Source organism: Muscardinus avellanarius, assembly GCF_963383645.1.
Source record: "Muscardinus avellanarius genome assembly, chromosome: 10".
NCBI classification, from domain to species: Eukaryota; Metazoa; Chordata; class Mammalia; order Rodentia; family Gliridae; genus Muscardinus; species Muscardinus avellanarius.
In genome coordinates this window covers 32,593,989-32,610,338 of record NC_137796.1, presented here as the reverse complement: position 1 = coordinate 32,610,338, position 16,350 = coordinate 32,593,989, and the positions used below count along the sequence as shown (strand labels likewise).

At 35.8% G+C, this 16,350-nt stretch overlaps 1 protein-coding gene across 7 annotated transcripts in view; it reads left to right on the top strand.

The window, feature by feature from the left end:
- The window catches only part of CHD9 (chromodomain helicase DNA binding protein 9), a gene marked incomplete at both ends in the record, with an annotated part of 198,204 nt that overhangs the window by 83,746 nt on the left and 98,108 nt on the right, over positions 1-16,350 (top strand). For all 7 annotated transcript variants that reach the window (XM_080702508.1, XM_080702507.1, XM_080702506.1 and 4 more), the window contains 5 exons: positions 1,953-2,074; positions 7,674-7,917; positions 12,734-12,910; positions 15,089-15,232; positions 15,342-15,597. In XM_080702508.1, coding sequence (XP_080558634.1) covers positions 1,953-2,074; positions 7,674-7,917; positions 12,734-12,910; positions 15,089-15,232; positions 15,342-15,597 — 943 coding nt within the window. The remainder of the gene's footprint in view (positions 1-1,952; positions 2,075-7,673; positions 7,918-12,733; positions 12,911-15,088; positions 15,233-15,341; positions 15,598-16,350) is intronic.

Genomic DNA, 16,350 nt, shown 5'->3' with positions numbered 1-16,350 from the left:
TAGGATTACAGGTATGTGCCATCACACCAACTCAGGTTGCAAATTTCTACAAAAACCTCAATGGGAGTTTGATGGATTTTGTTGAATCACTTCAATTTGGGAAGAATTAATAAATTAATAATGTTGAGTCTTGCCGGGCATGGCGGCACACACTTGTAATCCCTGTACTTGGGAGGCTGAGACAGGAGGATAGTGCAGGTTCGATGCCAGCCTCAGCTTAGTGAGGCTATCGGTAACTTAGTGAGACCCTTTTTCCAAATAAATATAAAATAGGTCTGAGAGTATAGCCCTGAGGTAGAAGGTCCTTGGATTTCATCCCCAGCACCACAAAAAAGAAAAGAAAAAAAAAAAATTGAATCAGTCTATTAACATGGTATATACCTTTAAAGTTTATTTAATTTTTAAAATTTCAGCAGCATTTTGTGTACAATTTTACATTTACTGGTCTTATACAACTTTTGTCAGAATTATTCTGAAATATGAAATATTTTAAATTATAAAATGATTCTTTTTTAAATGTATTCATGATTTTTGTACATACAATACAGATGACTTTTGTGTATTGGTTTTGTATTATGTAACCTTGCTATCTTAGGTTAGCTTTTTTTATAGATTCCACAGGATTTTCTTCATAGATAAATCATAATCATTTTCTTTGAATAAAGACAGTTTTTGATTTTGCATTTCCAATCTTGATTATTTTTGTCTTTTTTTTTGCTTGATTATACTTCTTAGTTGTACACTATAATATTGAATAGTTTGTTATCAAAATAGACATATTTACCTTAATCCTGACCTTAAGGTGAAAGCATTCAGTCTTTCACCTGTAAGTATGATGTTTGCTTTGGCTTTTTCATAGATATGCCTTTATACATTGAAGAAGTTGCTTCATATTTAAATTTTATTTTATTCTTTATTTTTGAAACAGGGTCTCACTGAGTTGCAAAGGGCCTAAGTAGCTGAGGCTGTCCTTGAACTGCAATCCTCCTGTTTCAACCTTCCAAATGCTAGGATTACAAGCCTGCACCACCACACCCAGCTTCTATTTAAAATTTAATTTAATTAGGAATAGATGTTGAGTTTTTCATATACCTTTTAATCATCTATTGAAATTATCATATTTTTTTGTATGTGTGGGTCTGGTGATGGAACCCAGGGGCTTTCGACCTCTGAGCTATACCCCCTGCTCTATTTTGTATTCTTTATTTTGAAACAGGGTCTCACTAAGTTGTGGAGGGCCTCACTAAGTAGCTGAGGCTGTCCTCAAACCATAATCCTCCGGGCTCAGCCTCCTGAATGCTGGGATTACAAACGTGCGCCACCACGCCCGGCTATTTTTGTTTTAAATATGTTGATCAACACTGATGAGTTTTGAATTTGAAACTCCCATTCCTAGTCAATAAAACCCTACTTGGTATTGATATATTGCATTTTTTATATTTTGTAGATTCTATTCTGTCCATGAGGGATATTGGTCTATAGTTTCCTTGTAACTGTTTTGTCTAATTTTGATAACAAGGCTTCATAGAATAAGTTGGGACATAAGCCTTCCTCTTCCATTTTTTAGAAGAATTGAAGTAGATTTAATCTGATCTTTAAATGTTAGGTAAAAACTAATCATAAGCTGGGCATGGTAGCACACATCTGAAATCCCAGTACATGGGAGGTTGACAACAGGAAGATCACAGGTCTGAGTGAGACTCTCATCAATCTAGTGAGACTATGTTTTTAAATAAAATAGAGCGGGGGTGGGTGTAGCTTGGAGGTAGAATGCCCCTGGGTTTAACCCACAGTGCCACCAAAAAAAAAAATAAAATTTTCATAATATCGTAAACTGTTAGGCTTCTAGGATTATATTAAAAGCAGTGCGTTTTTGCCATGAGTAAGATGTATGGAAGATTTAAATAGCTGATATCTGATATATATCATTCATTCTTTGTTTATCCATTAAGGACCGTCCTCCCTCTAATATTTGGAAGAAAATAGATCAATCCAGGGAATATAAAAACGGCAATCAACTCAGGGAATATCAACTGGAAGGACTCAACTGGCTCTTGTTCAATTGGTACAATAGGTACGTAGTATATCTTAAAAAAATTTAGTGTGTTATTCTTTTTCTGATATGTGCACAAATATGTTAATAGATCCTAATGTTGCTATATAGTTATTGTCATGAAGACTTTATTATTTAAAGCTAAGTTACCAGCAAGGTGTGATGATACATGCCTCTTAGGAGGCTGACACAGAAGGATCGCAAGGTTGAAGCCAGCCTCAGCAACTTAGCAAGACCCCATTTCAAAATAAAATAGCAATAAGGATAAGGGTATAATCAGAGGTAGAATGCCATTGAGTTCAATCCCTAGTAAAACACACACACACACACACACACACACACACACACACACACACACACACACTGAAGTTACCTCAGAGAAATATTTAAATTACACTTGAGGATGTCAACATACTTGCTTTCTTTAAATATGTAGTGGCTAGTGGTATGTTGATTAATAATTAAATTTAAAATAACTTTCCTAAAACATCTGTGTTACAGAATGTTTTTAGTTTATCAACTTACACTCTTTCTCAACTGGCTTAAGTGAGCTATGAGCATGTTAAAACTGTAGGAATTTGATAGATACTTGTTATTTAATGTAAGTCTTCAGTGAAGTAGATTTTCATCTTTGAATAAGGAAAAGAATATAAAAGCATGAGGACATTGTAATTAATTTCTCCTTTTTTATTAATTTTGAAAGCTGTCAGAATGCTTTTTAAAACATATCTCAGCCAGGTGCGGTGGTGCATGCTTGTAATCCCAGCATTTGGGAGGCTGAGACAGGAGAATCACGGTTCAAGGCCAGCCTCAGCTACTTAGTAAGGCCCTTTGCAACTCAGTGAGACCCTGTTTCAAAATAAAGAAAAAAAATAGAGCTGGGGGTATAGCTCAGAGGTAGAATGCCCCTGGATTACATCTCCAGTACTAAATATATATATCTAAGTGGATTTTTTGTTTGTTTTTCATGGTACTGATAATTGAACCCAAGGCCACTTTCATGTTAAGCGCTTTATCACTGGGTTACATCCCCAGACCTCAAGTTCTTTATTGAGATTAAAAAAATCTAATTTCAGCCGGGCGTGGTGGCGCACGCTTGTAATCCCCGCGCTTGGGAGGCAGAGACAGGAGGATCGCGCAGGTTCGAAACCAGCCGCGCGCGCTGGCTTAGGAGACCCTGTTTCCAAATAAAAATGTAAAAATAGGTCTGGGAGTGTAGCCCGGAGATAGAAGGGCTTCCAGGAACCCCAGTACCACCAAAAAAAAAAAAAAAAAAAAAAAAAAAAAAAAATCTAATTTCAAAATAATAAAAAATGGTTCCACAATTGAGAAAAAAGTCTAGTAGTATTCACAAAAGAGCAAATGAAAGCACTATTATTAGTAATAGTAGCTTTTGTGTGTGTGTGTGTTACTGGAAGTGGAACCCAGGGGCATTCTATTTTTAGGATATACCCCAGCCCGATTTTATTTCTTATTATTTCTTATTTGGATACAGGCTCTTACTAGTTTGATTAAAATCTTACTTGATGAGGCTGTCCTCGAACCTGCAATCTTTCTGTGTCAGCCTCCCAGTACTAGGATTACAGGGGTGCTCCACCACACCCAGCTTTGATAGCAAATTTGATGCCACTTTTATTCAAAATAATTTTTCTGTGTTTAAATTTGTTATAAGATTCTTCTGAGGTGTCACATTTAGTAATGGTGAATCATGTGACTCATTTAGATGGAGTGAGAATGACCTGTTATCCCACACAGTGCTCTTACCCCTGGTTTATGTTTTCTAAATAAATACAAATCATCAGTTTTCCCATGAGAAACATCCATGTAAAATAATTAACAGAATTTTTTTAACTTGACTTTTATCATCAATACCTTCCCACTTACTACATTGACTGTTTTAAACTTCTACCACTTTCCTCAAGTCCTTTGTCACAACTCTTCCTTCACCCTTTCATTTTCTGTATGACCGATTCATAGAGAAAAACCAGGGAAAGTAGTTCCAAACTCTTCAAAATTCTTACTGGTCTTTATATTCAAGTCTACAAGTATATTTCCATCTACAGCCATTCTTACATCTATATTTATGTATCAGAAGCTAAAAAATCATTTTCCAGGACAGAGATCATCCAGGAAAGGGATCAATCATGTCATCTCAACTCTTTTTATTTTTTATTACTTATTTATTTTTTATGGTACTAGGAGATTGAACCCAGAGGCATTCTACCTCTGAGCTACACCCCAAGCCCTATTTTTTATTTTGATCTAAGTTGTGGATGCCCTCCATAAATTGCTACAGACCTGTGATCCTCCTGTCTCATTCTCCCAAATACTGAGATTACAGGTTTTCATCCCGATGTCCAGCTTCACCTCAGCTCTTAACCTAACATCTCATCTAGTCTTTTCAGAGTTACATTTCAATTATTATCCTCTTTTATATCTTCAGGCCACCTCTGACTATTCCTGTCTCTTCAATTCATGAATAATTTTGGAGTTAACCTATACATATAAAGAAAAATGAAAGTAAACTTTGTGGCTCTGCCTTTTCTTCTAGCTGCCTTGAGTTCTCTTTGTAACTTTCTAGGCAAATTTCTAGGTAGAGTAGCCTGTGCAGCTAGCCCCATTTCCTCCTCTTCTTTCTCTCTCTCTCTCTCTCTCTCTCTCTCTCTCTCTCTCTCTCTCTCTCTCCCTCTCCCTCTCTCCCTCTCTCCCTCTCTCCCTCTCTTCCTCTCTCCCCCCCCTCTCTCCCTCTCTTCCTCTCTCTCTCTGGCATTGGGGTTCCTGGAAACCCTTCTACCTCCAGGCTACATTCCCAGACCTTTTTTTTTTGGTGGTACTGGGGTTTCTGGAAGCCCTTCTACCTCCAGGCTACACTCCCAGACCTATTTTACATTTTTATTTGGAAACAGGGTCTCCACGTGCGGCTGGCTTCGAACCTGCGCAATCTTCCTGTCTCTGCCTCCCAAGCGCCAGGATTACAAGCGTGCGCCACCACGCCCGGCCACTCCCAGACCTATTTTCTAGGTTTTATTTGGAAACAGTGTCTCTTAAGCCAGCGTGGTTGGCTTCAAACCTGCATAATCCTCCTGTTTCCGCCTCCCAAGTGCGGGGATTACAAGTGTACACCACCATACCCGGCATCTCTCTCTCTCTCTCTTTTTTTTTTCAACCTATTGAGGTCTAGATTTTGTTTCTGTCTCTTTCTGAAACAATTTTTTGTTCCATTGGATATTCTTTTGTTCTAACATAATTTATGCTGCATTGGATAGAAATCATCCATCTCCTTTTAAATTTACCTCCATATTGTAACCCTCAATAACTTCCACAGTATGATTCTTGCTTTCAGTAGTCTGTTGGTTTTTCTGTCTGCCATTTAAATGTTATTTTTTAACTTTGCCCCAGCTTCATTCTTTAGCTATCTTCTCATATTATTTGTTTGTTCTCCCTCTGCCATACTCTATACCTGGTGTACATATATATATATATATATATATATATATATATATATATATCCATCCATGCTGTTGGTGGTGATCAATCCCAGGTCCTTGCACATGCTAGACAAGTGCTAAGCACTGTACTACTGAGCTATACCCCAAGTTCCACTTACTAATAATATCTTTTTTTTTTTTTTTTGTGGTGGTACTGGGGTTCCTGGAAGACCTTCTACCTCCGGGCTACACTCCCAGACCTATTTTTACATTTTTATTTGGAAACAGGGTCTCCTAAGTTAGCGAGCACAGCTGGCTTCAAACCTGCGCGATCCTCCTGTCTCTGCCTCCAAAGCGCGGGGATTACAAGCGTGTGCCACCACGCCCAGCTCTAATAATATCTTAATGGTTCCATATTTTTTTTTTAATAGTACAAAGGATTGAACCCAGGGGCATTCTACCTCCCAGCTATACTCAAGCCCTATTTTATGCTTTAGTTTGAAGCATGGTCTCACTACGTTGTTGAGAGTCTTGCTAAATTGCTGAGGCTGATCTTTAATCTGTAATCCTCATGTCTCAGCCTTGCATGTACTGGGATTATAGACGTGACATCATATTTTTGTCTCTCATTAAGACCTTGAACTCTGGGCCTGTATTTTTGCTCACTTTTTGCTTCCTGAATGTTCAACTCAACAATTCGTTAAACACAGCAGACACAAAATTAATCATCTTTCCTGTTTACTCCATATCAACTTCTTCTTCCTCCATATTTTCCATCTCAGTTAATAGTAGCACAATTCCTTCAGTTAACCAAACGGAAGTCTGTCATTCTACACGCTATATATTGAATTGCCTACCAGTTCATTCTAACTCATAATTAACTCTGGCATCAGGTCTATCCTCTTAGCTTCTTCTCTCTTAGTCTACATATCCATATTTCTTTCCTGAGCTATTATAATAATTTTATTACTGTCTCAACTTCTAATCACTTCACCCTCTAAGGTCCAAAGTAGTAACAGGATAAAACTCAAAATACAAACCTAACTTTAGTGAGCTTCTTTTAAGATTTTCAGTGCCTGCCATAGCATAAAAGAAGGATATCTAGCTAGGCATGCCATTAATCTCAGTATTTGGGAGGCTAAGACAAGGGATTTCAAGTTTGAGGAGAGCCTTAGCAATGTAGCAAGACTCTCAGTAACCTAGTGATACAGTCTTTCCAAGAGGGGGGGAGGAGAGAAAAAAGAGACAAAAGAGCCAGAGATAGAATGCCTCTGAGCTCAATCCTCAACATAGATACATACATAAATCTAATCTCTTCTGTTTATGACCCCTGCTTATCTCATTAATCTCTCCTCCTTTTACCTTCCTCTGTTAATCATATTAAAGAAGGTTTGGTCCCTCATTTGGTCACCTGTTTTATATTTCTGCTGTAATTTGCCCTCTGGCAAAACCCTAATCATAACTGGCATTCTCTCTGAAGAAGTTTTTTCTCTCATCTCTTCTAGCTGGAATTTGTTTTTTTTTTCCTCTGAGCTACCATAATAAACATTATTCTGATGATTCTTCACTGTTCACATATAATAATCTATGGAACATACTTAAAAATTATAGCTGGTTTAATCCTACTACATGCACATTTTCATTGAATCAGAATGTATAGGGAAGGGTCCTGGTTGTCTGTTTTTTGTTTATTGGGTTTTTAACCCTTAACTTTGTAGGCTCTTTGAATGTACAGCCATGGTTGAAAACCAGTAGTATGTTTGTGCTTCTCCAATAGCACACTGCATGACTATTTATTCGTATATTTGCATGTCTGCTTCTCTAATAGATACAAGTTCCTGGAAGGCAGAGAACATGTTCTATTTCTTTTGTATCCCATCTTCTCATACTGTCCTGAGATAATAGAAGGTATTTAATAAATGCTTCCTGAATAAATAATATATTTAATTTGCCTTGCTCTTGACTTTTTGCTCTTTATCTAGATGATATCTTTATTTTGGAGCTACAAAAACCTTTAGTTTTCCCTTTGCAGGATTGTAATAAAACTTGAGCTTATTTTGCACTTCAACAACTTTTATGTTTTTGTAAATTTTTATTTCATCCTTGATTACTTTTGTATATTTATCTTTAAAAACTTTGTAGAATACAGAAAAACCCAGTGTATGTATGGGTAATGTTTTTGTTTATTTCAGACGAAACTGCATTTTAGCAGATGAAATGGGTCTCGGCAAAACCATTCAATCAATTACATTTCTCTATGAAATCCTTCTGACTGGTATAAGAGGACCGTTCCTGATTATCGCACCACTTTCTACCATTGCAAACTGGGAGAGAGAATTTCGTACATGGACTGATATTAATGTTGTGGTTTATCATGGAAGCCTGATTAGCAGACAGATGATACAGCAATACGAAATGTACTTCAGGGACTCACAAGTATGTTATTAATGATTTTGCTTATTTAAAAGATCAGGGCTAAAAAAGATAAATGTCACATACCAATTACTTTCAAATTCAGCATAGATTGTAATTGGATATTTAAATCTTAGCTTAACCTCTTTTATTCATCATATTTATTTTACATTCAATAGTAGTAGCTAAAAAAAATAACAGAAGCCATTTAATGATCGACTCAAAAGTAAAGTACAATGTTTTATACAAATGTACAAATTTGTTTATAATCTTATTTTTCAACTATAATAATTATTTCACTAATTTTCTTTTGTGTGTGTGGTACTGGGAATTGAACCTGGGGCATTCTACCTCTGAGCCACACCCAGTCTTATTTCCTATTTTTTATTCTTTATTTTGAAACAGAGTCTCACTAAGTTGCAGCAGCCTCACTAAGTAGCTGAGGCTGGCCACAAACCTGAGATCTTCCTGTTTCAGCCTCCCAAATACTAGGATTACAAGCATGCACCACCACATCCAGCTTCACTAATTGTTTTCAAATGCACATTAAATTTATTTCTAGAAATATCTGTCTTTTTTATTGTCCTCTTTCTTTTCTTCTATTTTAATATTTAAATCTTAGGTGAACACCATGAGTTTAAATGCCCATTGAGGTGAGATTTATAGGTTTTCCTTCATGTTCGGTGGATTTTGATTTTAGACATTTATTTTAAAATTTGGTTTATGGGCTGGAGGTATAGCCTAGGTAGAGTTTTGCCTAGCATGCAGGAGCCCTTGGTTTAATCTCCAGCACTGAATAAAACATTTGGTTTGATTGTTTTGTGTACTGATGCAAGCATACCTTCATGTTTTTTCCCTTTAGTATTGATTATATCAGTACTTTAGTGATTTGATGGTTTTCTACTTCCATGTATCTTAGAAGTACATTTTCTGTTTTTCTTTAGCCACTTACTTCTTTATAAAGGGATTTTGTTTCTCCTAAATACAAGATTATAAAATAAAAAAAACAACATAAGAATTTTCTTAAAATTAACAAGTACCAAGTTGCAATCTTGAATAAACAAATCTTTTTAGATAAAAGTCTTTATTAATAAATAAAATAAACACAGTCCATACCAAATTATACTTTTTTTTTTTTTTTTTGGTGGTACTGGGGTTCCTGGAAACCCTTCTACCTCCAGGCTACACTCCCAGACCCATTTTTATATTTTTATTTGGAAACAGGGTCTCTTAAGCCAGCGAGGCTGGCTTTGAACCTGCGCAATCCTCCTATCTCCACCTCCCAAGCGTGGGGATTACAAGCATGTGCCACCACACCCGGCTCATACCAAATTATACTTTTTAATTGGGAAAGGCTTATTGCCTGGCATTCTATTTCAGTAATACCTAAATATCTTATTTTTATTTAACTCACTGTTCTATATATAACATGGCCAGTTCATCTAATGTGGTAGATGCTGAAGTAAGAAAATATACATAGCCTTGTACTTTTGCTTCCTAATTACAACTCATTTTCTACTTATTTGAGGGTGACAGTGAATGAATGAATTAATTTTTTTCTCATAATCTCATTTTCTTATCTCTGTTCAAGGTTGAAATGACTATGTATGTGAAATTAAGTATCTATATAATCTTTAAATTATTGCTCACTTCTATTAATGACCACATGTGTGCAACTTTGGAGTCTATGACAAATTATACTTTGATTCATTTCCACCGTGTTTTATTCTAAATCACAAATTTATAGAAGCTGTACATGGTAGCATACACTTGTAATCCCAGTTTTTGGGAGGCTGAGATAGGATCACAGGTTCATGCTCAGCCTCAGCAACTTAGCAAGGCCCTCTAGTGCTTAGTGAGATCCTGTTTCAAATTAAAAAATAAAATAGGTCGGAGACAAACCATAGGTTCAATCCCACTACCATAAAAAGTCATATATTTATAGAATTTTAAAGCTGAATGATAACATAAAAGTAATTTTGTTATTTAATGGAAGGCATACTTAAAATCTTTAAAAGATTTTCAAAAGTTATAATCTTAATATTTATGTCATATGAATTTGGCATAAATATGAGAGCCCAAGAGCTGAAAGATTTTTGATGTGTAATAAACTGAATAGTATATATGGAAGCCGGGTGTGGTGACGCACACTTGTAATCCCAGCATTTGGGAGGTTGAGATAGGAGGATCCAGGTTTGCAGACAGCCTCAGCTACTTAGTGAGGCCCTTTGCAACTCAGACCCTGTTTCAAAATAAAAAATAAAAAAGTTGGGCTGGGAGTATAACTCGGAGGTAGAATGCCCCTGGGTTCCATCCCCAGTACTGCAAAAAAAAAAAAAAAGTATATATTAAGTATATGTTTATGGTAAATGTTATAAATTCCAAGTTATTAACTGAGTGTTTTTTTTTTTTTTCTTTCGGAAATGGGGATTGAAACTCAGGTGCGTTCTACTTTTGAGCTATACCCCCAGCCCTTTACTCTTCATTTTGAAACAGGGTCTCACTAAGTTGTAGAGGGCCTCACTAAATAGCTGAGGCTGGCCATGAACCTGTGATCCTTCTATCTCATCCTCCCAAGTACTGAGATTACAAGTGTGTGCCACCATGTCTGACCAACTTAAGGTTTTTTAAATCTCAAAAGATGATTTTTCATGTGATAAGAAAAATGCATCTGTACTTTAAACATAGAAATAACATTTAGAGTTAATTTTAGCAGATATATTTAATATAAATTAATTGAAGTTCACTCTCATTTAACTTATTAAATAGCTTAAAGTCATATTGTTACAGGACTGTGAGTTTCCCTCAGTTCTTTTCTCCCCAAAAGATATTTCATTCAGGGTACACAGATGGAGTAGGTATGAAAGGCTTTTTTAGGTAGTTTCCACAGAAGGGTCACCAAGCTTGCTAACCCAGGAGCAGAGTAAAGGAGAGGAGGGCTCTTGTCTGCTGCATGGTTTCTTACACTGTCCAGAAATTCCATCCCTTTTTATGCATAGTAATTGGGGGCAATTACTTTTTGGATTTTACCCTGCAGCTTAATGTGACTACAAACTCTTGTGTCATGTGGGAAATCTAAAGCGCAATTAATAGGCTAGAAGTTTCTGACCACAGCTGAGTGGAGCAATCCCTGTTCCCCCCAATTTTTCTCTCTATCCTGCTCATAGCTAGCTAGCTAACAACAGTAATAGTGAAATTAATGCTAAAAATTTTCAAATTGTTCTGGGAAAAGTAACAGAAATAGTCTAATAACCACAAACATTTATCATTTACCATGTGCCAAGCTTTATACCAAACCACTTACATATATTATTTTACTTAACCTATACAATGCTAACCTTGTAAAATATATATTATTCAGCCTATATACACAGAAACTGAGGCATAAAATTACATGGATTGCCCTAAAACCATGGAGCAAAACAGAGATTAATACGTCTAAGTCAGTTAAACTTAAGATCCCTCATTTAACACCATGATAGCAGTTTGGTTAAATAGACTGTATTCCAGGTTTTCAGAGCTGTGTAAATACCATAGATTTATATTTTATAATACTTTGATAATATTCTTCTGTAGCTATTCAACTTAGTATCCAGTGTATGCAATCAATATAAACTAATACGAAAGTTAGAAAGTAAATCAGAATACACACAACCTTTTCTTTTTGATTGGTCTGTCTGTCTGTATGTCTGTCTGTCTGTTTCAAAACCCAGGGGCATTCTGTCTTCAAGATATTCCTCCAGCCCTATTTTATTTTTTATTTTGAAACAGGGTCTCACTTGGTTACTGAGGGTCTCCTTAAGTTGCCAGGGCTGACCTTGAATCTGTGATTCTCCTGTCTCTGCCTCGGAAGTACCCGGGTTACAGGTGTGCACCTTCATACCCTACTCTTTCCATTCTTTTAGTAACTAACAAGTTTATGTTTGGTTTCCATTCCTTTGGGTGGATACCCAGAAGTGGTATTGCTGGGTTATTTGATAGACTTATTCCCATTCTTCTGAGGATCCTCCATAGTGTTTTCCAAAGTAGTTGCATTAATTTGCAATCCCACCAACAACGTACTAGAGTTTCCACTTCTCCACACCCTTGCTAACATTTGTTGTTGTTTGTGTTTTTAGTGGTTATTTACTTTTATCTGTTTTGTTTACTACTGTATTTCCAGCAACTGGAACAGTCTGACACATAGACATTCAGTAAACATTTGCTGATTAAATTATTTAGATGGCTAACTTGACATTCATTACTTATTTGCCATTTTAAGTGTGGACTCATGGATGTAATAAGCATTATACTGAAATCTTATTGGCCAGTTTTCATGATGGTTTTGCTCTAAAATTATTAGAACTCTTTAAAATTTTCTTAAAACATTTTATCAGGGAATACTCATTTGAACATAATTTCAAATAATATAAATGTGTGTGCATGCTTTTGACAGGGTTATTAAAAATGTAGTAATCTGCTGACAAATGCCTTTAATCCCAATATTTGGGAGGCTGTGACAGAAGAATCACAGGTTCAAAGTCAGCCTCAGCAATTTAGTGAGGCTCTCAGCAACTTAGTGAAAACCTGTTTCCAAATGAAAAATAAGATAAGGCTTGAGGTATAGCTCAGAGGTAGAATGCCCCTGGATTCAAACCTTAGCACAAATAAAACAAACATAATAATCTAATATAGTTTTAATGCTAAAATTCCTTTTAAGGGAGTGTATGTCTGTATAAAAATTTCAGTGGAAAATAGTTATAGCATGTTATTAGTATACTTTTATGCCATTTGACTCAAATAAAAAGTGTAACTTTTTATTCACTTTATTCTAGCAAGTTATTGTATTTGATAATTCTAGGGGCGCATCATTCGAGGAGCTTACAGATTCCAAGCCATCATTACCACATTTGAAATGATTCTTGGAGGCTGTGGAGAGCTTAATGCAATTGAATGGCGATGTGTGATTATTGATGAAGCACATAGGTTAAAAAATAAAAATTGTAAACTCCTAGAAGGTCTGAAACTCATGAATCTGGTAAGTAACTCAAGGACATCATTTTTACTTCATTTCCAAAAAGATCATGGAGACTCAGAAAACAAAATACTAAAAGCTTATTTTGAAAATTTTTTTATAGGATAGCTGTATCTGAATCCTATCTGTAATAATTGAGGGTTTTTTCTTGAATTAGTAAGGGAGAAAATCTTACTAGGTTTTAAAGACTTGAAATTTTTTAACTATTACCAGAAAATTTTAAATTTTACCAAAAAGCTTTAGTAATTCTTAAATTCTCTGTAGATGTGTAGCATTGAAAAATTACGTTTCAAGCCATAAATTTCTTAATGAAAAACTTTTTTTCAAATCTAATAATTGAATACTTGCTTTTCAAACATTAAACATTTGATATTTAGATCATTTATACTATCATAAGTGATAAAGTTCATCCACAATTCCACACACTTGGCATATACTGGCTGTAATTAATAATGGGATTTCTTTTTTTTTGTAATGGGGATTAAGTCTAGGGGCATTTTACCTCAGAGCTACACCCCCAGTCCTATTTTTTGTATTCTTTATTTTGAAACAGGGTGTCACTAAGGTGCAGAAGGCCTCACTAAGTAGCTGAGGCTGGCTACAAACCTGAGATCTTTCTGTCTCAGCCTCCCAAGTACTGGGATTACAAGTGTACGCCACCACAACCAGTAATCATGGGATTTCTTAAAGTCATTTTCTTGGCTAGTGTATTTACATCTTCCAAATGAAAGTCTTTTTTAACCATTTGATTTTTAATTAAGATCATATAATTAGTGCATCTGTACTTGAATAAAAAAACCCACATACAGTTAAAATTAAGGTGCTTTTTTTTAATCCCTTGTCCATCTACGTCAACTCCTTAACCAGTATTTTGTAAGATAAAGTACTTTTCTAGGCTAATCATTATCATAAGGGCACTCACCTAGAATCATAGTACTTGGGAGGCTGAGACAGAGGGTCACAGGTTCAAAGCCAGCCTCAGTAACTTAGTGACATCCTGTTCAAACAAACAAAAATACAGCAAGAGCTATGGCTTATAGGTAGTATGCCTCTGAGTTCAATCCTTTGTATAAACCGTGTGTGTGTGTGTGTGTGTGTGTGTGTGTGTGTGTGTGTACACATGCATGCACGTGCATACAGACATACACATATTAAAAGTGTCATCAAATAAGTTGTGTTTTTTTTTGGTGGTACTGGGGTTTCTGGAAACCCTTCTACCTCCAGGCTACACTCCCAGGTACCTATTTTTCATATTTTTATTTGGAAACAGGGTCTCTTAAGCCAGTGAGGCCGGCTTCGAACCTGCGCGATCCTTCTGTCTCCACCTCCCAAGCACATTACAAGCATGTGCCACCATGCCTGGCATCAAATAAAATTTTTATGCTGTTATTTAAAATGCTTTAAAACATATTCCAATTAGCCCTTTATGTTTCTGGATTGTAATTTCTTTACTTTCTTTTTTTCTTTTTTTTTTTTTTTTTTTTTGCAATACTGGGAATGGAACCCAAGGGCATTGTACCTCTGAGCTTATACCCCCTAACCCTATTTTTTTATTCTTTATTTTGAAACAGAGTCTTCTAAGTTGCAGAGGGCCTCACTAAGTAGCTGAGGCTGTCCACGAACCCGGATCCTCCTGTCTCAGCCTAGTTCAAGATAGTTAAGAGTGTTTCTTTTTTCTTTTTTTTTTTTTTTTTTCCTTTCTTTGGTGCTAGGGATTGAACCCAGGGGCATTCTACCTCTGAGCTATACTCCCATCTCTTTTTTTTTTGAAACAGGACTTCACTAAGTTGCTGAGGCTGGTCAAAAACCTATGATCCTCCTATCTTAGCCTCCTAAGTACTGGGATTACAAGCATGTGCCACCATGCTTGGCTTGATAAGAGTTGTTAGAAAGTTTAGGAAAGGAGAAAATGTATAGGTAGAGATGTATTATAAGTTGGGTTATAAAAATTATAATCAGAAAAAGTATGTCTTTGTTTTTAATTTTCTTTTGTTGCTGAGGCTGATCTAGAACCTGAGATTCTCCTGTCTTTACCTTCCAAGTACTGGGATTACAGCATGTACCACCATATCCAACAAAAGACTTGCTTTTCAAATGCCGAACATTTGATATCCCAAGTCAGCTTTCATATATAATCTTAGTACTATGGTGTGTGATATCAATTGTCCTTGCTTTGTGTAGGAACACAAGGTGCTTCTGACTGGCACTCCTCTCCAAAATACAGTTGAAGAACTATTCAGTCTTCTTCACTTTCTTGAACCCTTAAGGTTTCCTTCTGAATCAACATTTATGCAAGAATTTGGAGATCTGAAAACAGAGGAGCAGGTATCCTATCCTTTTTTAAAGAGTATATCAAATCTCTTACTGTAATTATTTTACATGTATAATTGAATGTGTACTTATATTGTATATTTTTTCATCATGATGTATTCAGGTGCAGAAACTTCAAGCTATCCTGAAACCAATGATGTTGAGACGATTAAAAGAAGATGTTGAAAAGAAATTGGCACCTAAAGAAGAAACCATCATTGAAGTAGAACTTACAAACATCCAAAAGAAATACTATCGGGCAATTTTAGAGAAGAACTTTTCATTTTTATCCAAAGGAGCAGGACAAACCAATGTACCTAACTTGGTCAACACTATGATGGAGCTTAGAAAATGCTGCAATCATCCATATCTCATCAAAGGTAACTAAAGTGACTTATACTAAATACTTTTTTCTTTTATCAAATGCTAATGAATAAATAAACTACCACTGCAGTTGTAGTGATTGGTACAACTCTCCATTTTCTGTTCTGAGAGATTACAAGTGTTTCAGAATGGGGGGCAATTTGAATGATTATGTTATAATGTAGCATAGCACATGGATTACTAGAGCAAGAGTTTGTTTAGTCCTGCTCATGAACAAAGAACAGAACCCATGTTTGAGCTTTCTGCATGTACATTTTTTTCCTAGTTTCTTTCTAGTCTTAATAATATTCTAGTGAGTGTTTCAATTTTTATGTTGCAAAATGGATATTTTTTAGGGTCTTGCCAAGTTCTCTGCCAGTGTTCTTACTCTACAGTGTTTGGGTCTTTTCATATCCTGTGAATGTACTACTCATTTACATCATACAAGAACAACTGATCTCTCTTATAATCCTAGTAGTTTTATTTTATTTTTTATTTTTTGCAGTACTGTGGATGTAACCCAGGGACATTCTACCTCTGAGCTTTACCCCCAGCCCTATTTTTTATTTTGAAACTAAGTTGCAGAGGGCCTCGGTTAATAGCTGGGAGGTAGAATGTCCCTAGGTTCAATGCCCAGTACCATGGGAAAAAAAAAAAAAGAACCTGTAACATAACTTCCTTTTTAATTATTTCTTGTTTCCTTATTTTGATAGCTAACAAGATGATGCTCATAGTCACATCCAGATCAATTATGACTGCCTTCTGATAAT